Raw genomic sequence first — 24,672 nt, 5'->3', positions numbered from 1 at the left:
TTGTGTTTTCTGAGACGCGATAGTCAAAGCACTTTAACAGTGCGTCTAGTAACCTGTCCATGAGAGGAGGATTGCGGCCAGATGCCGGGAAAGAAGAATTATCTGAGAAGATGCCGAATATCTTATTTCTTGGGACCAGTTTAGCTGAAGTTCGACGGGACTTTCACGAAGCTAGCAGCGAGGTTACAGGAAAGTCCGAAAAGTTGGACCAGAAAGGTCACGGGACGAAGTGAACTGGTTAGGTCGAGATCGCCAGTCGGAGGATCAAGTACACCGCTACCTTTCAAGTGAACGGACATATCGGCAGTTTTTGTGTTTGATCTAGTTTAGTAAAGCCAGGTTCAGGAGAACCTATTTAATTAAAGTATAATTAGTATTTAGCAACTAGATCAGACGGTTGCCGCAGTCTGGTCTGAATCCTAACTGTGAACTGTGACTGTATGTTTTCCGCTTACACACTGGCCGTGCGTCGATATCTGTACTGTGGATATCGTGTGCCAGTGATTTCACGGACTGTGTGTGTGTGTGTTTTTCTGTATACCTCACGGATAGCGATTTTGATACACTCCGGGTAAGATTATTGTGTTAGTTTGTGCACGGGATTGTCAAGTAGTTTGTCCATGTCTTCAAACCTGTGAGTACCCGGTTTTGAATCCATAACCCTGATATATTTCTTTTCATGATTGTGTGTGTATGTGTGTATGTATCATAACTGTATCATTTATTTGACCCAATACAGTGGAGAGAACTTATAATTGGAGTTGTTGTTTGTTCCTCAATGATATCATAGTAGCGCATATGCATTCATTCACAGCCACAGCTCTTGCCTCGACAGGTCCAAAGCCCTGATGATCGTCTAAAACTCGAGACAATTGTTACTCACCACGAGGGAGATGGCCACAGCTCTTGCCCCGACAGGCCCAACGCGCTGATGACCCGCCAAAACACGAGACACTTGTTACTCACCATGAGGGAGATGGCCATGTGCAGCTCTTGCCCCGACAGGTCCAAAGCCCTGATGACCGGCGAAAACACAAGATACTTGTTACTCACCACGAGGGAGATGGCCCCAGCTCTTGCCCGGACAGGTCCAAAGCCCTGATGACCGGCCAAAACACAAGACACTTGTTACACACCACGAGGGAGATGGCCACAGCTCTTGCCCCGACAGGTCCAAAGCCCTGATGACCGGCCAAAACACGAGAAACTTGTTACTCACCATGAGGGAGATGGCCACTGTGAAGGAAATCAAACGGCTAACAACTGAGTCAGGCCGAGTTAGCATTTGTGTCCTCCACGTTTCATGAAAGCCAACGAGATACACGTGGAAAACAAGAGACACTTGTTACTCACCACGAGGGAGATGGCCACAGCTCTTCCCCCGACAGGTCCAAAAGCCATGATGACCGGCCGAAACACGAGACACTTGTTACTCACCATGAGGGAGATGGCCACAGCTCTTGCCCCGACAGGTCCAAAGCCCTGATGACCGGCCAAAATACGAGATACTTGTTACTCACCACGAGGGAGATGGCCACAGCTCTTGCCCCGACAGGTCCTAAGCCCTGATGACCGGCGAAAACACGAGAAACTTGTTACTCACCATGAGGGAGATGGTCACTGTGAAGGAAATCAAACGGCTAACAACTGAGTCAGGCCGAGTTAGCATTTGTGTCCTCCACGTTTCATGAAAGCCAACGAGATACACGTGGAAAACTCGAGACACTTGTTACTCACCACGAGGGAGATGGCCACAGCTCTTGCCCCGACAAGTCCAAAGCCCTGATGACCGGCGAAAACACGAGACACTTGTTACTCACCACGAGGGAGATGGCCACAGCTCTTCCCCCGACAGGTCCAAATCCCTGAGGACCGGCCGAAACACGAGATACTTGTTACTCACCATGAGGGAGATGGCCACAGCTCTTGCCCCGACAGGTCCAAAGCCCTGATGACCAGCCAAAATACGAGATACTTGTTACTCACCACGAGGGAGATGGACACAGCTCTTGCCCCGACAGGTCCAAAGCCCTGATGACCGGCCAAAATACGAGACACTTGTTACTCACCAGGAGGGAGATGGCCACAGCTCTTCCCCCGACAGGTCCAAATCCCTGATGACCTGCCACAACGCGGCCAGATTGCAAGCAACGAAGGAAACGATTGCTGGGAACGATATCAAGCCTGTCGCAGGCGGCTATATACAGCTGGCGGACTCGGTTCGGGTCGTACGGTCCTGGGAACTCTTCTTTTGGCTCTGAAAGACGACAGTGTTCACGAAGCAATTATTAACTGGGCGATGTCGACTTTGCAAAGTCTAATTCCGGAAACTTGCTGCACGAAGCTTTAGCACTTCATTTTCGGTAAAAGGATTCACGAAATCGTCTTCTGGCTCAATTAGAAACAGCCTTGTAGCTTTATAACAGAACAGTTGATGCGGATGTCATCGGTCAATATAGTTTCCAGAGATGAGAATAAACAAAGATCAAGAAAGGAAAAACCAGATTTATAATTACGAAAAAAGGGATTAAAAGTTTCAAAATCAGAAATGTCAAGATATTCTCTGACTTTCATATTGCTCGTTGCAAACAAGACAGCAATGACTCTTACATGGGTCTGTTATTTTGCTAACAATAAATATAATGTGCTCACAAGTCAACCAGAATTCTGTTCCAACTTTTTCAAGACATCATCACACACACACACACACACACACACACACACACAAACACACACACACACACACACACGAACACACACACACACACACACGAACCCACACACACACACGAACACACACACACACACGAACACACACACACACACACACACACACACACGAACACACATTCATACACACCCCATCCTCCCCCACACACACACACACCCACACACCCCACACACACACACACACACACGCACACCCCCCATAAACATCTCATACATTCACAGCCCTCCCCCCACTCCCCCCCCCACACACACACCGTGACGCACACATACACACAACCTACCCGTCCAGTCCAAGTCCTCCTCAAACAGAGAACTATCCTCTATGTCGACCGCAGAAACTCTATGGCCTTTTCTATGGGCCTCCTCCTCGGCTTTCTGCAGGGCCTTGGCCGCAGCGTCAGCGGCTCTCTTCTGAGCGGACATTTTCCGGCTGGTGCTCGGCTGTCCTCCGTCTCTCGGGACCCTCCTTTTGCCGTCCTCGACGAAGACGTCCTTGGCCAAATCCCTGTCGCGGGAGAGTTTGGATGGATCGGTACGTTCTTTGAACACCTGTGGGATAGGAAGATTTTTTTGATTTTTTTATGACTTGTCCTAAATTAGTTTTTGTTTGAAAGTTTAGGTTGGTTAAAGGCTGACATAGTCCTTTTTAATTAGTTTAATTACTTCCAGGGCTTTTCCCATCGTTGCGGGGATGTATAAATTACGCTTCCTGCAAAGTTTTAAGTTGGAAGTCCTTACCAATTACGAGAAATAATTAATTCTTTATTGCATTGTTTAGCAACAGTTCTCCAGGACTTGGGCTAATTTTAGACCGTTGACGTCACTTCGTGACGTTTCGCAAACCAAAGATGGCGTCTGAGACAGTCAAAGCCCGGTTGCGTACAATGGCAAAAAAGATAGAAGTAAACCCGTCTAAAGCTGTCAAGGCCACTAAATCTGCTGAGAAGAGAAAGTGGACTCTTTGCTTCATCACTACGCAGCACCAGCGCTGGGTCGCGCTGAAAGAAAAATGTTTTCGTCAGAGGCCCATCGCTTCAAATTGAGAACCAAGTACAAAGGGGATACTGAACTCGCCAAGGTTTTGCTGGACACGTGAGTACATAGGCCTATTAGAAAATTAGATGTACTTGTAGCTTGTCAGCTGAAGCCTGTGGCCTTATTCTTGTGAATATGTGCTGTGAGAGATCGTATATTTCCGCCTGCGCAATTTCCGGAAAACATCCACTTTCACTTTGAGACTGTTCTGTTTACATTCGACACTATCAACACCACTTTGCAATACTGAAATAATTTGTTCTGTGTTCGAAATTAAAGCTACAGTCAATCGTTATTATATCCCCTTAGGTACAGTTTTATAACATTATTGGCACATGTAAACAATATGAATTAATTAATGAACGCTACGATAATGGCAGCCTTTAATATTTATTAGTACACGCATGATCCATATATACACCAGACATCGACATAAATATCTATCACACTTTTCACACACCATGTAGCCCACACCTAGAAGTGTTGGTCATGCCGCTGATTGTACACTCAGCGACAATTTGTTTTTCTTCTTCAAAATGTGTTTATATACCAAAAAAAAGTACCGCCAATTGTGACGAACAAGCGAACAAACAAACAAACAACACACACAAAAAAACAAAAACAAAAAAAAAGTTCTTCATTATAACCAATCTCCACAATGTGGCGATTCAATAATGATAATAATAATAATAATAATAATAAATAACTTTTCTATAGCGCGAGTCTATAGTCTTTACAAAAAAATCTTCGTGTGTACACGCAAGCACAAGACCAAGTGGCAGTGCGCACGGGAAAGATCCTGTAATCCATGTCAGAGTTCGGTGGGTTATAGAAACACAAAAATACCCAGCATGCTTCCCTCGAAATATAGAGTGTTGTCCCTTCTGCGCCAAGCGGCTGCATTTCAGGGCTCTCTCATATTTCGTACTGGGCGCCTTGAGTCGCCTCGTGGTGAGATATGTGCGCGATATAAATTCTCGTATTATTATTATTATTATTATTATCATTATTATTATTATTATTATTATTATTATTATTATTATTATTATTATTATTAAATCTGCTCACACACAATGACAAACTGGAGAACTGTGCTCAGACAGCAACAACTTCAAACGTATACTGAAAGGCATACATTCTGCAAATAGTGCATTGAACGATTTTGCTCTCAAACGAAAATCTGATTGAACCTGTAATTTGTAGTTGACATCTTGAGTGTTGGAGCAAATGTTTCACGCTGTCAGCGTGCGCTTTGCAGTATTGCTGATCCAGCCGTGCAGCTCACTGTGCTAATACAGACAATGGGCTGAACGTGAGACAATAAGGTAAACAAGTCGCGTAAGGCGAAAATACAATATTTAGTCAAGTAGCTGTCGAACTCACAGAATGAAACGCAATGCCATTTTACTCGTAGCATCGTCAGGCCACCGCTCATGGCAAAGGCAGTGAAATTGACAAGAAGAGCGGGGTAGTAGTTGCGCTAAGAAGGATAGCACGCTTTTCTGTACCTCTCTTTGTTTTAACTTTCTGAGCGTGTTTTTAATCCAAACATATCATATCTATATGTTTTTGGAATCAGGAACCGACAAGGAATAAGATGAAAGTGTTTTTAAATTGATTTGGACAATTTAATTTTGATAATAATTTTTATATATTTAATTTTCAGAGCTTGTTTTTAATCCGAATATAACATATTTATATGTTTTTGGAATCAGCAAATGATGGAAAATAAGATAAACGTAAATTTGGATCGTTTTATAAATTTTTATTTTTTTTTACAATTTTCAGATTTTTAATGACCAAAGTCATTAATTAATTTTTAAGCCACCAAGCTGAAATGCAATACCGAACCCCGGGCTTCGTCGAAGATTACTTGACCAAAATTTCAACCAATTTGGTTGAAAAATGAGGGCGTGACAGTGCCGCCTCAACTTTCACGAAAAGCCGGATATGACGTCATCAAAGACATTTATCAAAAAAATGAAAAAAACGTTCGGGGATTTCATACCCAGGAACTCTCATGTCAAATTTCATAAAGATCGGTCCAGTAGTTTAGTCTGAATCGCTCTACACACACACACACACACACACGCACGCACGCACATACACCACGACCCTCGTTTCGATTCCCCCTCGATGTTAAAATATTTAGTCAAAACTTGACTAAATATAAAGATAGTGTATGGCCCTATAAAATGCAAGTGGCTGTTTGGCTGTATCCAGATATCGCAATCATGCCACGACTTGATGAAGGAGAGAGACAGCAAGCGATTGGGATGCTTAAAGCTGGCCAAAGCATTGAACGTGATGAACACTGAACGTTTTCCGAAATCATTGCGCTTGGACTCAGTCACTTTTTTTTGAAAAATTGTCATTTCATGATGTTCTATTCAAAATCAATTAAGCGAAGGTTTATAAACACTAAAATGGCCAATAAATAAAATATTCAAACATTGAAAACATTCACCACTGAGTTGATTTTTTTTGATTTTTATATTTAGTCAAGTTTTGACTAAATATTTTAACATCGAGGGGGAATCGAAACGAGGGTCGTGGTGTGTGTGCGTGTGTGCGTGTGTGTGTGTGTCTGTGTGTGTGTGTGTGTAGAGCGATTCAGACTAAACTACTGGACCGATCTTTATGAAATTTGACATGAGAGTTCCTGGGTATGAAATCCCCGAACGTTTTTTTCATTTTTTTGATAAATGTCTTTGATGACGTCATATCCGGCTTTTCGTGAAAGTTGAGGCGGCACTGTCACGCCCTCATTTTTCAACCAAATTGGTTGAAATTTTGGTCAAGTACTCTTCGACGAAGCCCGGGGTTCGGTATTGCATTTCAGCTTGGTGGCTTAAAAATTAATTAATGACTTTGGTAATTAAAAATCTGAAAATTGTAAAAAAAATTAAAAATTTATAAAACGATCCAAATTTACGTTTATCTTATTCTCCATCATTTGCTGATTCCAAAAACATATCAATATGTTATATTTGGATTAAAAACAAGCTCTGAAAATTAAATATATAAAAATTATTATCAAATTTTTTTTTTCGAAATCAATTTAAAAACACTTTCATCGTATTCCTTGTCGGTTCCTGATTCCAAAAATATATAGATATGATATGTTTGGATTAAAAACACGCTCAGAAAGTTAAAACGAAGAGAGGTACAGAAAAGCGTGCTATCCTTCTTAGCGCAACGAATACCCCGCTCTTCTTGTCAATTCCACGGGCACTGCCTTTGCCACGGGCGGTGGAGTGACGATGCTACGAGTATACGGTCTTGCTGCGTTCAGTTTCATTCTGTGAGTTCGACAGCTACTTGACTAAATATTGTATTTTCGCCTTACGCGACTTGTTTAAAGTTCCGTTTGCGGAATTAATGCCTCTCGGTATATATGTCACAGGTAGGCGGAGATGAAGAAGGTTTAAAGAACAAACAGACAGACAGACGGACAGAGTGAAACCTATACACCACCGTATTTACCGGTGGTGTAAAACATATCTGTGTTTGTAGCGTGTTTTTGTTGTTGTTGTTGAGTGGCCTTGACCTTCGATAGCGAATCTAAAAGGGGAAGGTGGACCACTTGTCTCGAAGCAATGTGGGATCAGTCCTGGGTGCTTTTTATCTTGCGTTCTACACGCGTGTTTCGAAGTGTGCTAAAGTAGTGACAGCAATAAATAGTCGTGCGTTTGTGGTAGTAGGTCTGTGTTGTGCAACTGAAGTTCGGGCTGCTGTCAAACGACACGTTACGAAGTTGACCACATACAACTATGGTTAATATTTCAGATTGTGTTGATCTTCTGCAAACAGTACTCATTCTACTAGAAATGCATGCATTTATGATAAGTTATAAACTGTTCTTGGACTTTTTCGTGTTTCGTGTTTCTTTTATTCCGTACGACCAAATTATTGCAAGCACAAATAACCTGCCATTTTGGCTTCTCGATTTGACGTATTTTCCCCAAAATTACGAATACACAATACGTTGTTTTGTTTTGTTGTAAAAATATTGTTTAATAGCTTTAACATCATCAAGCAACGTTCAGGCACACATAAAGAAGCGTAGTAACGAACAAAACTGTCAATCTTATTTTCTCAATCCAATGACCCTCTGTGGTACCCAACTCCAGAGAAATACACATATAATTATCATCATCATCATCATCATCATCATCATCATCATCATCATCATCATCATCATCATCATCATCATCATCATCATCGTCATCATCATATATTATAAGATGTTTGATGGGTTGTTGACAGACAAGCTTTTTTGTCGGTCCGAGGGGGAGCATATCGTCTTTTGTTTCATATTTATTGACCAAGGCCGAAGGCCGTGGTCAATACATATATGAAACAAAAGTCGATATGCCCCCCCGAGGACCGACAAAAAAGCTGGTCTGACAACAAACCACCAAACATCGTTTTTGTCATCATTTTGGTAGTGATAAAATAAGTGCACAATAAACACAGGGAGCCATGCTTTGAAACACGAGTTCCGTTTTGATAACCACACGAGTTCCGTTTTGATAACCACTGGCAATCAAAGCTGGCGTGTGAAAGCAACTTTCTGTGTTTTTGAGTTCATAAAATGTTGGGATGCATATGTCAGGTTTGAGGATGCACAGTTCTGTAGGTTCATCTGGGTATTCCACCCCCTCGGCTTTCAGTTGTAAATATTAAGCTTAGTGATCGAATGTGGAAGCTACGTTGGGTCAAAGGTCACAGAAGATTAGCGTCGTGCAGCGAAGGAAAGAATCGCAATCTTGTTTCCGAATCAGTGCCTCTTTGTTTTTCATTAGATCTGTCATTCTGCTTGCTCGGCTTTGTTAGATGTTTGCATATCTTGTTGCTATTTTCTTTGCTTTTATTATATTTAGTCAAGTTTTGACTAAATATTTTAACATCGAGGGGGAATCGAAACGAGGGTCGTGGTGTATGTGCGTATGTGTGTGCGTGTGTGTGTGTGTGTGTGTGTGTGTAGAGCGATTCAGACTAAACTACTGGACCGATCTTTATGAAATTTGACATGAGAGTTCCTGGGTATGAAATCCCGGAACGTTTTTTTCATTTTTTTGATAAATGTCTTTGATGACGTCATATCCGGCTTTTCGTGAAAGTTGAGGCGGCACTGTCACGCCCTCATTTTTCAACCAAATTGGTTGAAATTTTGGTCAAGTAATCTTCGACGAAGCCCGGGGTTCGGTATTGCATTTCAGCTTGGTGGCTTAAAAATTAATTAATGACTTTGGTCATTAAAAATCGGAAAATTGTAAAAAAAAATAAAAATTTATAAAACGATCCAAATTTACGTTTATCTTATTCTCCATCATTTGCTGATTCCAAAAACATATAAATATGTTATATTCGGATTAAAAACAAGCTCTGAAAATTAAATATATAAAAATTATTATCAAATTTTTTTTTTCGAAATCAATTTAAAAACACTTTCATCTTATTCCTTGTCGGTTCCTGATTCCAAAAACATATAGATATGATATGTTTGGATTAAAAACACGCCCAGAAAGTTAAAACGAAGAGAGGTACAGAAAATCGTGCTATGCAGCATAGCGTAACCACTACCCCGCTCTTTTTATATTTAGTCAAGTTTTGACTAAATATTTTAACATCGAGGGGGAATCGAAACGAGGGTCGTGGTGTATGTGTGTCTGTCTGTGCGTGTGTGTGTGTGTGTGTGTGTGTGTAGAGCGATTCAGACTAAACTACTGGACCGATCTTTATGAAATTTGACATGAGAGTTCCTGGGTATGAAATCCCCGAACGTTTTTTTCATTTTTTTGATAAATGTCTTTGATGACGTCATATCCGGCTTTTCGTGAAAGTTGAGGCGGCACTGTCACGCCCTCATTTTTCAACCAAATTGGTTGAAATTTTGGTCAAGTAATCTTCGACGAAGCCCGGACTTCGGTATTGCATTTCAGCTTGGTGGCTTAAAAATTAATTAATGACTTTGGTCATTAAAAATCTGAAAATTGTAAAAAAAAATAAAAATTTATAAAACGATCCAAATTTACGTTTATCTTATTCTCCATCATTTGCTGATTCCAAAAACATATAAATATGTTATATTCAGATTCAAAACAAGCTCTGAAAATTAAATATATAAAAATTATTATCAAAATTAAAGTGTCCAAATCAATTTAAAAACACTTTCATCTTATTCCTTGTCGGTTCCTGATTCCAAAAACATATAGATATGATATGTTTGGATTAAAAACACGCTCAGAAAGTTAAAACAAAGAGAGGTACAGAAAAGCGTGCTATCCTTCTTAGCGCAACTACTACCCCGCTCTTCTTGTCAATTTCACTGCCTATGCCGTGAGCGGTGGACAACGAGTATACGGTCTTGCTGCGTTGCATTGCGTTCAGTTTCATTCTGTGAGTTCGACAGCTACTTGACTAAATATTGTATTTTCGCCTTACGCGACTTGTTATATTTAGTCAAGTTTTGACTAAATATTTTAACATCGAGGGGGAATCGAAACGAGGGTCGTGGTGTATGTGCGTGTGTGTGTGTGTGCGTGTGTGTGTGTGTGTAGAGCGATTCAGACTAAACTACTGGACCGATCTTTATGAAATTTGACATGAGAGTTCCTGGGTATGAAATCCCCGAACGTTTTTTTCATTTTTTTGATAAATGTCTTTGATGACGTCATATCCGGCTTTTCGTGAAAGTTGAGGCGGCACTGTCACGCCCTCATTTTTCAACCAAATTGGTTGAAATTTTGGTCAAGTAATCTTCGACAAAGCCCGGGGTTCGGTATTGCATTTCAGCGTGGTGGCTTAAAAATTAATTAATGACTTTGGTCATTAAAAATCTGAAAATTGTAAAAAAAAATAAAAATTTATAAAACGATCCAAATTTACGTTTATCTTATTCTCCATCATTTGCTGATTCCAAAAACATATAAATATGTTATATTCGGATTAAAAACAAGCTCTGAAAATTAAATATATAAAAATTATTATCAAAATTTTTTTTTCGAAATCGTTTTAAAAACACTTTCATCTTATTCCTTGTCGGTTCCTGATTCCAAAAACATATAGATATGATATGTTTGGATTAAAAACACGCTCAGAAAGTTAAAACGAAGAGAGGTACAGAAAAGCGTGCTATGCAGCATAGCGTAACCACTACCCCGCTCTTCTTGTCAATTTCACTGCCTATGCCGTGAGCGGTGGACCACGAGTATACGGTCTTGCTGCGTTGCATTGCGTTCAGTTTCATTCTGTGAGTTCGACAGCTACTTGACTAAATATTGTATTTTCGCCTTACGCGACTTGTTGTCAATTTCACTGCCTATGCCGTGAGCGGTGGACCACGAGTATACGGTCTTGCTGCGTTGCATTGCGTTCAGTTTCATTCTGTGAGTTCGACAGCTACTTGACTAAATATTGTATTTTCGCCTTACGCGACTTGTTACATTTAGTCAAGTTATGACTAAATGTTTTAACATCGAGGGGGAATCGAGACGAGGGTCGTGGTGTATGTGCGTGTGTGTGTGTGTGTGTGTGTGTATGTGTGTGTGTGTGTGTGTGTGTGTGCGTGCGTGCGTGTAGAGCGATTCAGACCAAACTACTGGACCGATCTTTATGAAATTTGACATGAAAGTTCCTGGGTATGATATCCCCATACGTTTTTTTCATTTTTGTGATAAATGTCTTTGATGACGTCATATCCGGCTTTTCGTGAAAGTTGAGGCGGCACTGTCACGCCCTCATTTTTCAACCAAATTGGTTGAAATTTTGGTCAAGTATTGTTCGACGAAGCCCGGACTTCGGTATTGCATTTCAGCGTGGTGGCTTAAAAATTAATTAATGACTTTGGTCATTAAAAATCTGAAAATTGTAAAAAAAAAATTTCTTTTAAAAAACGATCCAAATTTACGTTCATCTTATTTTCCATCATTTGCTGATTCCAAAAACATATAAATATGTTATATTTGGATTAAAAACAAGCTCTGAAAATTAAATATATAAAAATTATTATCAAAATTAAATTGTCGAAATCAATTTAAAAACACTTTCATCTTATTCCTTGTCGGTTCCTGATTCCCAAAACATATAGATATGATATGTTTGGATTAAAAACACGCTCAGAAAGTTAAAACGAAGAGAGGTACAGAAAAGCGTGCTATCGTTCTCAGCGCAACTACTACCCCGCTCTTCTTGTCAATTTCACTGCCTTTGCCGTGAGCGGTGGACTGACGATGTTACGAGTGTACGGTCTTGCTGCGTTGCATTGCGTTTAGTTTCATTCTGTGAATTCGACAGCTACTTCACTAAATGTTGTATTTTCGCCTTACGCGACTTGTTTCTTCTTTCACCTCCCGGCTAAAAAAAAAAGTTAAAGAAAACAAATCGCTAAATAAAAAGATCTTTAAAAATCGCAACAACAAAAAGTTCAAGAAAAAAACAAAAAAATCAATAATCTGAATGTAGCCAATCTAGAAAGTAACCTGACCTCTGGAGTTTTAATAGCAGCGGTGTATTGCTCAAATATCGAAACTTTTTCATGCACCAATGTCTTAAAAAGAAAACCACTAGTGGCTTTTACGAAATTAATTCATCAAAAATTCCTTACTTTGCACAGAGCTCCAAGGTTGTTCATTTTTGGTATGACCAAGTGGGGGAGCTGGAGGGATGGTATTATACCATGCCTTTAAGGGTAGGGGTAGTATAAGTACAACAGTTCAACATTTGGGTATTCATATTTTACTTTGGTTTCAGGTATATATCATGGATGAAACAACGTTTTTTTAATTAAAAAAAAATCGCGTTAACACGTTTTTGTGTGTATCATGCTTGACATCTGGTTTCAAAAGTTAATTAACCGGTAAAATATTTGTGTTTTTATATTTAGTCAAGTTTTGACTAAATATTTTAACGTAGAGGGGGGTATCGAGACGAGGGTCGTGGTGTATGTGTGTGTGTGTGTGTGTGTGTGTGTGTGTGTGTGTGTGTGTGTGTGTGTGTGTGTGTGTGTCTGTGTGTGTGTGTGTGTGTGTAGAGCGATTCAGACTAAACTACTTGACCGATCTTTATGAAATTTGACATGAGAGTTCCTGGGTATGATATCCCCATACGTGTTTTTCATTTTTTCAATAAATGTCTTTGATGACGTCATATCCGGCTTTTCGTGAAAGTTGAGGCGGCACTGTCACGCTCTCATTTTTCAACCAAATTGGTTGAAATTTTGGTCAAGTAATCTTCGACGAAGGCCGGGGTTTGGTATTGCATTTCAGCTTGGTGGCTTAAAAACTAATGAGTGAGTTTGGTCATTAAAAATCTGAAAATTGTAAAAAAAATATTTTTTTTATAAAACGATCCAAATTTACGTACATCTTATTTTGTATCATTTTCTGATTCCAAAAATATATAAATATGTTATATTTGGATTAAAAACAAGCTCCGAAAATTAAAAATATAAAAATTATTATCAAAATTAAATTGTCCAAATCAATTTAAAAACACCTTCATCTTATTCCTGGTCGGTTCCTGATTCCAAAAACATATAGATATGATATGTTTGGATTAAAAACACGCTCAGAAAGTTAAAACAAAGAGAGGTACAGAAAAGCGTGCTATGTTTCTCAGCGCAAGTACTACCCGCTCTTCTTGTCAATTTCACTGCCTTTGCCGTGCGCGGTGGACTGACGATGCTGCGAGTATACGGTCTTGTTGCGTTGCATTGCGTTCAGTTTCATTCTGTGAGTTCGACAGCAACTTGACTAAATATTGTATTTTCGCCTTACGCGACTTGTTTATATTTAGTCAAGTTTTGACTAAATATTTTAACATCGAGGGGGAATCGAAACGAGGGTCGTGGTGTATGTGCGTGTGTCTGTGTGTGTGTGTGTGTGTGTGTGTGTAGAGCGATTCAGACTAAACTACTAGACCGATCTTTATGAAATTTGACATGAGAGTTCCTGGGTATGAAATCCCTGAACGTTTTTTTCATTTTTTTGATAAATGTCTTTGATGACGTCATATCCGGCTTTTCGTGAAAGTTGAGGCGGCACTGTCACGCCCTCATTTTTCAACCAAATTGGTTGAAATTTTGGTCAAGTAATCTTCGACGAAGCCCGGACTTCGGTATTGCATTTCAGCTTGGTGGCTTAAAAATTAATTAATGACTTTGGTCATTAAAAATCAGAAAATTGTAAAAAAAAATAAAAATTTATAAAACGATCCAAATTTACGTTTATCTTATTCTCCATCATTTGCTGATTCCAAAAACATATAAATATGTTATATTCGGATTAAAAACAAGCTCTGAAAATTAAATATATAAAAATTATTATCAAAATTAAATTGTCGAAATCAATTTAAAAACACTTTCATCTTATTCCTTGTCGGTTCCTGATTCCAAAAACATATAGATATGATATGTTTGGATTAAAAACACGCTCAGAAAGTTAAAACAAAGAGAGGTACAGAAAAGCGTGCTATCCTTCTTAGCGCAACTACTACCCCGCTCTTCTTGTCAATTTCACTGCCTTTGCCATGAGCGGTTGACTGACGATGCTACGAGTATACGGTCTTGCTGAAAAATGGCATTGCGTTCAGTTTCATTCTGTGAGTTCGACAGCTACTTGACTAAATATTGTATTTTCGCCTTACGCGACTTGTTATTATTTCTTATTTGCGCTTCGTTTATCGATACAACGTCTTGTGCACGGGTCACAATTTGTGTGTCAGGGGTCATGATTTGACTTGAACTTCGTGTTTCTCCGAACGTCTGTGTATCAAAACACAGATACGCGCACTCCATGACTTTGTAAGAAGACAAGGTTTCATTTGTTTGTGATGAATTTATGACCTTTTATGAAGTAGTTTTGTTTTTTGTTTACTTTTGCCAGTTTGCCAGTTCGTTTTTGGAACTTTGCAAAGCAGTGTCGTGTCGTCTGTTTAGGTCTGGGGAAACGCCAATGAAAAGAGCCGAAGAATCCCCGAGCGTTTCTATTGGGTTTGCTTTTGATTATCCATGTATAACCTGCTTCCTGTAACTAACTATGGTAACCGGGGATTTATTGCATGGGGAACATGAGATTTATTTCCCAGGTGCTTGAGAATGAAAACCCGTGAAAATGATGACAATTATTTATATTTATATTGCAGATAAGAGATAATTATCTTTACTTTTTCTTTTTTTTCTTCTTTATTTATTCGTTTATCTATTCATTTAAATCTATTCATTTATGTATCTTTTCATGTATTCTATTCTATATCATATTTATTCTGTCGCGACCTGCTGACCCAAATTTTGTTCTGGCAGTCTCGAACTTTCTGACAGGGAGGTAATACGGAGAAGGTGAATCTCCGTCCAGAGAGTTTTCTCCCTTATATCAATGTGCGTGTTCAGGCCTTACTCGTAACTTCCCTTTTTACGCTACAAAAGCCAATTGTATTTAGTCATCATTATCATTACTCGCAGAAGGACACAGGCCTGAAAGTGGCGAGTATTTTACTCGCCATGGCGAGTAGAAACTTGTAACTGGCGAGTAGAAATGTTCATCTACTCGCCAAGTGCGAGTAAAGTTGCTGCAACAAATTGTTGGTTTGTCAAGTAAAGTTTGCTTTCTGGCAGGTACATTTTTAGAATCACTAGCCAAAGGCGAGTACACTATTGTTGGACTTTCAGCGCTGGGATAACCTTTTTCCTGTGCTCAAAATCAAACTTCATCTCCACATTGCTTCACATTGTTAGCTAGATATTTGTAAATGTCATTTGATTTTTTTTTATTGGAGGGTATTAGTATTATTTTGACATTGACAATGCACGAACAAGACGTGTTCTGTGTATTTCTAAATGCGTAAACACACTTAATATTGGCATAGCTATGCTGGTTGTGTGGTCTCAAGTTTATCTTTTGTATTATATGCCATCCTATGTTATATATAAATATATACAATCATGTTTAAACCAACATCAAAATCAGTGGAGCAGAGAACTTTCACTATAGTGACATACCCCCTCCCCCCCCCCCCCCCCCCCCCCCCCGCACAACCCCCCCCCCCCACCCCCACCTCCCACCTTCCTCTTCTTACACAAACCAACAACAACTGAGAACATTAGGTCTGTCGACAATACAAGTTGATAATTGAGCAATTGATAAATTATGACGCAGGTCGAGAGCTCGACAAATGTGTCAAATTACCTTTCCCGGCATAAGCTTGACGTTGACATCAAGAGGAGCCGTATACATGTCCATCTCGGTCGTCATGATGACAGTTAGTCACGCGAGAAGACACTATAAATGCACTAAAACTGCGGATAAAAACTTGTAGAGTGGGCTACGAGGCGGACACAGTAGGGACTCCCTGTTAGAAGAAAACAGAGTATACATGTAGTGTGTGTGTGTGTGTGTGTGTGTGTGTGTATGTTTGTGTTTGTGTGTGTGTGTGCGTGCGTGTGTATGTGTGTGTGTGTGTGCGTGCGTGCGTGTGTGTGTCTTTTGTGAATTGATGAGAGAGAGAGAGAGAGAGAGAGAGAGAGAGAGAGAGAGAGAGAGAGAGAGAGAGAGAGAGAGAGAGAGAGAGAGAGAGAGAGAGAGAGAGAGAGAGAGAGAGAGAGAGAGAGAGAGAGAGAGAGAGAGAGAGAGAGGCATATATATACAGACACACTGACAGCCAAGAGAGAAAGAAGGGGACAGAGTCAAACTGACAAACAGAAGTGTGTGAACAAGGGAATTAACTGTTTCTTGATAGATTGGTTCATGGATATCTACGTTTGCGGAGTTACTTCCTTTGTTATATTAGAGTGGTAATACTGTAGCAGATGGTGACAAAAACCCTTGGCAGCATACATGTGCTTTATTCGTTTTATGTGTTTGTGCGTGTTTGTGTGTTAGTGAATGTGCGCGCGCGTGTGTGTGTATGTGTGTGTGTGTGTGTATGTTTGTGTACGGACAATGATCATGCTGATAGGTTCACTCAAAACAACAAAACAACTGTACTTCAAAAACTTACCACTCTACATTCTTGTCGGGAGAAGGTAAGAATCGCCGAAACGTGCGTCATTGATTAAAGACGTCACTCAATTTTCTGTCAGTGATTTTGTTTAGTCTCGGTCACAGAGACCTTTTCGTGATGTTTGTTTAATTTGACCAAGACTAGGGTATAAAACAAAGAAATTATACAAACTTACGTTAGAGAAACAAAAGGACACAACACAATAAAATAAAAGCCCTCTCAAGACTGGTGATTCTACCCCTTCTTAGAGTGATACACTTGTTTTTTTCTTAGTGAATTAAGTTTACTGAGTAATAAGTCTAGAAATAAACAAAATATGGCTCAATTTCCCAAATTAGAAGACTATTTTGATATATATTTTGAAATCTTGAATTAATGAAAATAGCCTTCAGCTTTTATTTTCTTCGATTTGTTAAAGGTGTTCCATGTTAGCAACACACACCTACTTTGAGATTTTCCTTTTATTTTTGTTTGCAGTAGAAACTCGGGGTAAACACTGCTAAAATATAATAGCTGTCATATATAGCAATATTTGTGTGATAACAGCTTTGGCTGTGGACAGAAACCGGCGAGTCCGTTTTAGGCGGCAATTTTAGAGCGAACGCTGCTAAAAGTGAAAACAAGATAAAAAGCCCTAACGGTTTTGAGGTTTGTGCTTCTGCAAGTTATCCAGAGAGGGTGAATACAGCGAATTAAATTGCTTTGAGCGCTCTAGCGCCGTTAGTTTGTAAGAACAGGATATGGTCCATATTAGGAGCCTTCCCTTATTAGACTTTTTCACAAAACAACTACTAATGACATTTCCTAGATTCTATAGTGGAGATGTAGACAAATCAAACAATCAAATGATCACACCTGAAGAAGAGTGAGAGAGGAACAATACGGAATACACGCACGCACGCATGCACGCACGCACACACGTACACGTGCACCCAACGCACGCACGCACACACACACGCACACACATAAACACACAAATCCACTTAACACTTCTTGTCAGTTTCCCTGTTTTGGACTAAAATCAAGTTCACAGTTATGTTGTTATTCTGCTGTGGCGGTACAGGCAGATATTGTGTGTTCTGTTCATGTTTTGGTATCGCTTTGGAAATGTTCTTTCTTCGAATGGGACAAGCAGACGAACTTTTGCACCCGTGTTCCAACGTTAAAAACTGTATGAAGTTCAGTTTTCTGGGGCAAAATAGTGTATGAAACCGCTGTATGCTCTTTAAATTGATGAGATGTGTACATTTAGTTGCGTGTGATCTGTTCCTAAAATGAACTATTGTCGAAAACTAACCGTCGGATTGCAGTCTTTTAAGTAATGGCCCTGTCACACGACCGTTTTAAAGCCTGCGTATGCCGACGTATGGGACATTTGAATAAGTACGCCAGCGTACGTCGAATACGTAATGGGTACTTTATGGGTACGTTTTGTATACGTTAAGAGGACGCTGAAGCACGCTGGCAATACGTCGTAGTACGCTGAGCACGCAGCAAAGTTTTGTGTCAGTTATTTTTTATATTTAGTCAAGTTTTGACTAAATATTTTAACATCGAGGAGGAATCGAAACGAGGGTCGTGGTGTATGTGCGTCTATCTGTCTGTCTGTCTGTGTGCGTGTGTGTGTGTGTGTAGAGCGATTCAGACTAAACTACTGGACCGATCTTTATGAAATTTGACATGAGAGTTTCTGGGTATGAAATCCCCATACGTTTTTTTTCATTTTTTTGATAAATGTCTTTGATGACGTCATATCCGGCTTTTCGTGAAAGTTGAGGCGGCACTGTCACGCCCTCATTTTTCAACCAAATTGGTTGAAATTTTGGTCAAGTAATCTTCGACGAAGCCCGGGGTTCGGTATTGCATTTCAGCTTGGTGGCTTAAAAATTAATTAATGACTTTGGTCATTAAAAATCTGAAAATTGTAAAAAAAAATAAAAATTTATAAAACGATCCAAATTTACGTTTATCTTATTTTCCATCATTTGCTGATTCCAAAAACATATAAATATGTAATATTCGGATTAAAAACAAGCTCTGAAAATTAAATATATAAACATTATTATCAAAATTAAATTGTCCAAATCAATTTAAAAACACTTTCATCTTATTCCCTGTTGGTTCCTGATTCCAAAAACATATAGATATGATATGTTTGGATTACAAACACACTCAGAAAGTTAAAACAAAGAGAGGTACAGAAAAGCGTGCTATCCTTCTTAGCGCAACTACTACCCCGCTCTTCTTGTCAATTTCACTGCCTTTGCCATGAGCGGTGGACTGACGATGCTACGAGTATACGGTCTTGCTGAAAAATGGCATTGCGTTCACTTTCATTCTGTGAGTTCGACAGCTACTTGACTAAATATTGTATTTTCGCCTTACGCGACTTATTTTTTTAAATGTTGTTGTTGGACATAAGGGGTAAATGTATATCATATGCTTCTTATAAAAAACACCACCAAGAATTACAGCAAGAACATGCTTTGTTATCTGATATAAAATGTATGGAGGCAAATGTCAATGAAGTTATTCCCCCCTCTGCTTCTTTACCTCTGTAAACTTGTAGAGCTAGTTATTTTGCGATAAATAACCAGCAACCAAACAAACAACGAGCCAGCAACTGCCTAAATCCTCGATAGCGCAATGGGTTGAGAAGCTGTTCTGTGTCGGTACTACTTTTGCGACTGAAAAGTTCCGAACGCTCTAATGTACGAAGTATACATCTCTGGAGCAAACAATACAAACATACCGCATTTAAATTAACAACTACAGGCTTGAACACATGAATCTCCATATAAAGTCCATGAGTTCAGTTGTTTTTTGAATCTAGATCTGCCGTGCACAAACGTTCAACACAAGCAAATTCCCAAGGCAAGTAACTCTCATACTTTGTCTAGCGACAAGAGTAGTTCCCCTTTCAAATTTCTTTTCACTCAGTTTTTTCGACAACAGATTGCAATCCGACGGTCAGTTTTCAACAATATTTCATTTCATAAGCAGATCACACGCAACCAAATGCACACATCTCATCAATTTAAAGAACATAAAGCGGTTTCATACCCTATTTTCCCCAGAAAACTGAACTTCATACAGTTTTTAACGTGGGAACACGGGCGCAAAGGTTCGTCTGTGTCACATTTCACTATATCACATGAGGTGATTATGAAACGGTTAGTTACTTCTAACTAACTAACCACACCACGATCCACTCTCGCAGTCATACAATTAAATAGAAACAACAAAAGTATAAGTTTCAGACGCCTGTTTATGTAATAACTCGCCACCTCCCTCGAGACTTCACTCAAAATATGTTCTTTTTACGTTCAAAACGTAAACACCATGTGTCACTGACAAAAATGCCAGTTAAAGTATAGAAAATTATAGTAACACGCTGATCCCGTGTAAAGTTAGGAAAATATAGCTGATCTGCCTAAAAGTGCTAACTTATGCAGGTGTCACACACCCCACGTTGTCACCGCTCGAATGTAATCATAAATAGAAAAGATGACAACGGTGGTAAACAGGTAAACGGTGCAAAGACATGGTGCACTTAGCTTTTCTTCTGCCACTGAGTGGACGGCCTGTAATTAGTCTTTAGTCTCCACAACTGCTCCGTCGAATGAAGTGCTGGTTAGCGTGGTGACGAAGCAGGGAACAGTGGAGACATCAGGCGCCACACCCAGTCGCTGGTTAGCTGGTTAGCCGGTTAGCTGGTTACATCACTCCGCGGACGATCTTGATGTAGCGTCCCGCTGATAACAGTGTCCCGCAGATAACAGCGTCCCGCAGGTAACAGCCAGCAACAGTAGCAGGTAGAAATGAAGAAAGGCTGCAACAAAAAGCCTCGGTGCACTAAACATGTCAAGCTACCCAACAAACTCCACCTTTAAACATGTCACCCTGACATATTTCATCGAGCACGTGGGCCTGCACAAACGGACTTTTACAACAACAAATCAGCTATTTTCCTTCCTTCTCTCCATATCTGCAAAACCCATATACAGATTAGTATTTTAGCGTCACAAAGAGCAAATTATGCGCTAACCTGGAAAGAACAACAGAGAGTATTTCATTCCACAAACACAGACTCGTCAACAGCATTAAATAATGATTTATTACCTCAAAAGCCTATGTAGGTAGCTCTCTCATTGAAGCGAAAACTGCTTCCTCCTTTGAATGGCCCCTGTTCGTCAACAGCGATATCCCATTCAACCTCTTGCTGACTCCTTTCTGCGGTGAAATTACCTTCCCGCACAGCGAAGAGAATTTGACGACCCGTCAACGTCAGACCGCATGTGAACGGAGAGAAAGTGGTCTCAAACTGAAGTTTCCTGAAGCCCTCCTGTACATAATATGCAGAGCGGCGCGTTGAATACCAATGCAGAACTCAAAGCGATGAAATCCATCAAACTAGCAGGAAATATAAGACACCGACCGTTCTCCCCAGCGCTGAGTTTTCGAGTGTCCAGTTAACATGTCTTGACAACCTTGACAAAATCACGTGACTCACCCTGTCACATACCCCAGTTCAGTTATCGACAATTCTGCCTCGACAGCAGAAATCACCCCCGTGAAATCCGTGCAACACAAAATATCCGTGTTCGTTCTGCGCTGTCAGCAAAACCCACCGTTGACAGAAAGCACAGGCGCTTTCTATCGCAATTGACCAAGAGAAGGCACCCCACCGAGTGACACTTTCTTGATCCATGTCACTAAATCATGACAGTCTGCTAATCCCATTTGACGAAAGAACATTATCATAAGCGATACCAAACCATGAACAGAACACACAATATCTGCGTTTACCGCCACAGCAGAGTAACAACATATCTGTGTGCTTGATTTTAGTCTAAAACAGGGAAACTGACAAGAAGTGCAGAATGGAATGATTTGCACAGAACTATACAACCGCGCATTAATCGATCGCCTGCGCAGGTTGACTGGTTGAGTAAATATGATTCGATCAAACTTTCGCACAAAAGCTCCTCTTTTCTTCGAATAACTGAAGAAAGGAGGAATGAAGAGGTTACACACCTCGTCTCAGTGATTATTGAAAATGATGGTCTCAGTTTGCGGTCATGAAAAAGCTCGCTGAAGCTCGCATTTTTCATGATCCGCTAACTTCGACCATTATTTTTAATAATCACTGAGACTCGGCATGTAGGCTAACCTCTACATAATGTGTTGTTGTTGGAACAAAAGCGTCAAGCACTGGTTGAGCTCCACAGGAAGAAAATTGATGGTATGATAATAAGATCTCGTGCAAGATGGATTGTAGATGGTGAAAAAGCTACAAAATATTTCTGCAATTTAGAGAAGATACACTTTGTACAGAAAGCTATGTGTGTTTTATATAGAGAGAATGGTGAAATTATTCATGGTTGTAATTTAATACTGATTGAAGTACAATCATATTATTAAAACCTATATTCCTTTCAGGAACAACATGTTATGCATGATGCATGATATTGATGTGAATTTACAGCATCCTGTGTTGTCAGAGCCAGAAAAGAGCGCACTGGAGGGCCTACTTACATTTGATGAATTGAAAACTGCGGTAAAACATTTGAATAAGGATAAAAGTCTTGGGGCTGATGGTTATACAACAGAGTTTTTTTGTTTGTTTTTTTCTTCCCGGATTTGGGTCACTTAATTTTGGAATTTTGAAAGGAGAGATGTCTGTGACTCAACGTCAAGGTATTATCACATGCATTTCTAAAGATGATAAAAATAAAAGATATTTGAAGAATTGGAGACCAGTTACATTGTTAAATACAGTATATAAGATAGCATCATCTTTCATAGCGGAAAGAATTAAGACTGTTTTGCCAAAACTTAATCATGAGGATCAAACTGGTTTTCTGAAGGGGAGATTTATTGGAGAAAACATTCGACTGTTATATTACATGTTATTTTATATTGAAAAAAATAATATACCTGGACTGCTTTTCATGGTCGATTTTGCGAAGGCGTTCGATAGTATCACCTGGCCTTTTATTGAAAAATCCCTTAAAAAATTTAATTTTGGGGATGACATAAGACGATGGATTTTTTCTTTTGATTGTAATATTAAATCTTGCGTCAACGTGAATGGTCAATATTCCAAGTGGTTCAGTGTAGAGCGTGGTACCAGGCAGAGAGATCCTCTGTCACCGTATTTATACCTTCTTTGTGCAGAGATATTGTCTACTATGATTCGTCAGAATGAGAATATACATGGAATCCAGGTCGGAGATAGAGAAATTCTCCTATCGCAGTTTGCAGATGACACAACCTTTTTTCTAGATGGTACCAAAGAATCTTTCTGTGCCTGCAAAGTGTTAAAACATTTTGCATTATTATCTGGACTTACAATAAATTATGATAAATCTGCTGTTGTGTGGAAAGGGTCGTTTAAAAAATCAAATGTTAAATTTATGCCAGCATTGAATTTGAAGTGGAACCTAACTGTATTTAGAGTGCTCGGCATAATTTGTCATTGAAAGTGGAGGAAATAGTGAACATAAATTATGAAAACAAGTTCCAAGGAATTCGGAGGTACAGTATTTAAATATGTGGTCAAAAAGAAATCTTACACCATTCGGTAAAGTAACAATCAATCAATCAATCAATATGAAGCTTATATCGCGCGTATTCCGTGGGTACAGTTCTAAGCGCAGGGATTTTTTATTTTTACATTTTTTTTTATTTTATGCAATTTATATCGCGCACATATTCAAGGCGCAGGGATTTATTTATGCCGTGTGAGATGGAATTGTTTTTACACAATACATCACGCATTCACATCGGCCAGCAGATCGCAGCCATTTCGGCGCATATCCTACTTTTCACGGCCTATTATTCCAAGTCACACGGGTATTTTGGTGGACATTTTTATCTATGCCTATACAATTTTGCCAGGAAAGACCCTTTTGTCAATCGTGGGATCTTTAACGTGCACACCCCAATGTAGTGTACACGAAGGGACCTCGGTTTTTCGTCTCATCCGAAAGACTAGCACTTGAACCCACCACCTAGGTTAGGAAAGGGGGGAGAAAATTGCTAACGCCCTGACCCAGGGTCGAACTCGCAACCTCTCGCTTCCGAGCGCAAGTGCGTTACCACTCGGCCACCCAGTCCACCCAGTAACAGTTATAAAGACACTGGTTATGTCAAGATTAACTCACCTATTTGAATTTACCAGATCCTGAGACACATTTTCTCGATGAATTGAATAAACTGCTATATTCTTTTTTATGGGATGAAAAACCAGATAAAATTAAAAGAAAAATAGTTGTATAGTTGTACAGCCATATGAAAATGGACTGAAGATGGTGGATGTCTATTGTTACGTAGCTGTTTTAAAATTGACATGGTTGAAAAGGATTTTGTTGAATACTGGGAAGATTTTGTACATATTTTGAAGATAATTTGTCCGCAGGTTTGTTGTGTGGAATACAGAGGTGTGGAATTTGCAAATGTTTTGATGCATAAAGTAAAGAACCCTTTTTGGTCTGATGTATTTAAGCATTGTAAACGATTTGTTTGTAAATGTGTGCCTCAGAATGTTGATGAATTTATCTCAGAGCCACTGCATTTCAATGTCTATGTCTGTCGAGACAAAAAGATTATTTTTATTTCAAACTGGATTGAGAATGGAGTTGTCTCCATTGGGCATCTGCTTGGACCAAATGGCTACTTGCCTTATGAAGATTTCAAGATAGCTTATCCTCATGTGTCTGTACATTTTATTCTGTATGAAGGTGTATTACGTGCAGTAAAACGTTATCAACAAAAATTAAACATAGAATTTGAAAATAAATATGTGTTGTCCAAAATGTTGTCATGTAAACTTGTTTTACAATCTGATTCAAAGATTTTGTATAAGAAGTTGGTTTACAATGATGGTCCATTAAAATCAAT

At 39.5% G+C, this 24,672-nt stretch overlaps 1 protein-coding gene across 2 annotated transcripts in view; it reads right to left on the bottom strand.

Annotated features, from left to right (window-relative positions):
* LOC138953579 (leucine-rich repeat-containing protein 74A-like) overlaps positions 1-16,826 on the bottom strand; it is a 59,020-nt gene extending 42,194 nt beyond the window's left edge. For both annotated transcript variants that reach the window (XM_070325420.1, XM_070325421.1), the window contains exons 1-4: positions 16,765-16,826; positions 15,954-16,116; positions 3,012-3,279; positions 2,070-2,257 (exon numbers count right to left, since the gene is read on the bottom strand). In XM_070325420.1, coding sequence (XP_070181521.1) covers positions 2,070-2,257; positions 3,012-3,279; positions 15,954-16,019 — 522 coding nt within the window. In that variant the 5' untranslated portion in view covers positions 16,020-16,116; positions 16,765-16,826. The remainder of the gene's footprint in view (positions 1-2,069; positions 2,258-3,011; positions 3,280-15,953; positions 16,117-16,764) is intronic.
* Positions 16,827-24,672: the final 7,846 nt, after the last annotated feature.

This window comes from Littorina saxatilis, linkage group LG17 (genome assembly GCF_037325665.1).
Source record: "Littorina saxatilis isolate snail1 linkage group LG17, US_GU_Lsax_2.0, whole genome shotgun sequence".
NCBI lineage: Eukaryota > Metazoa > Mollusca > Gastropoda > Littorinimorpha > Littorinidae > Littorina > Littorina saxatilis.
The sequence above is the reverse complement of the archived record's forward strand: the minus strand, read 5'-3'. Positions and strand labels throughout refer to the sequence as shown.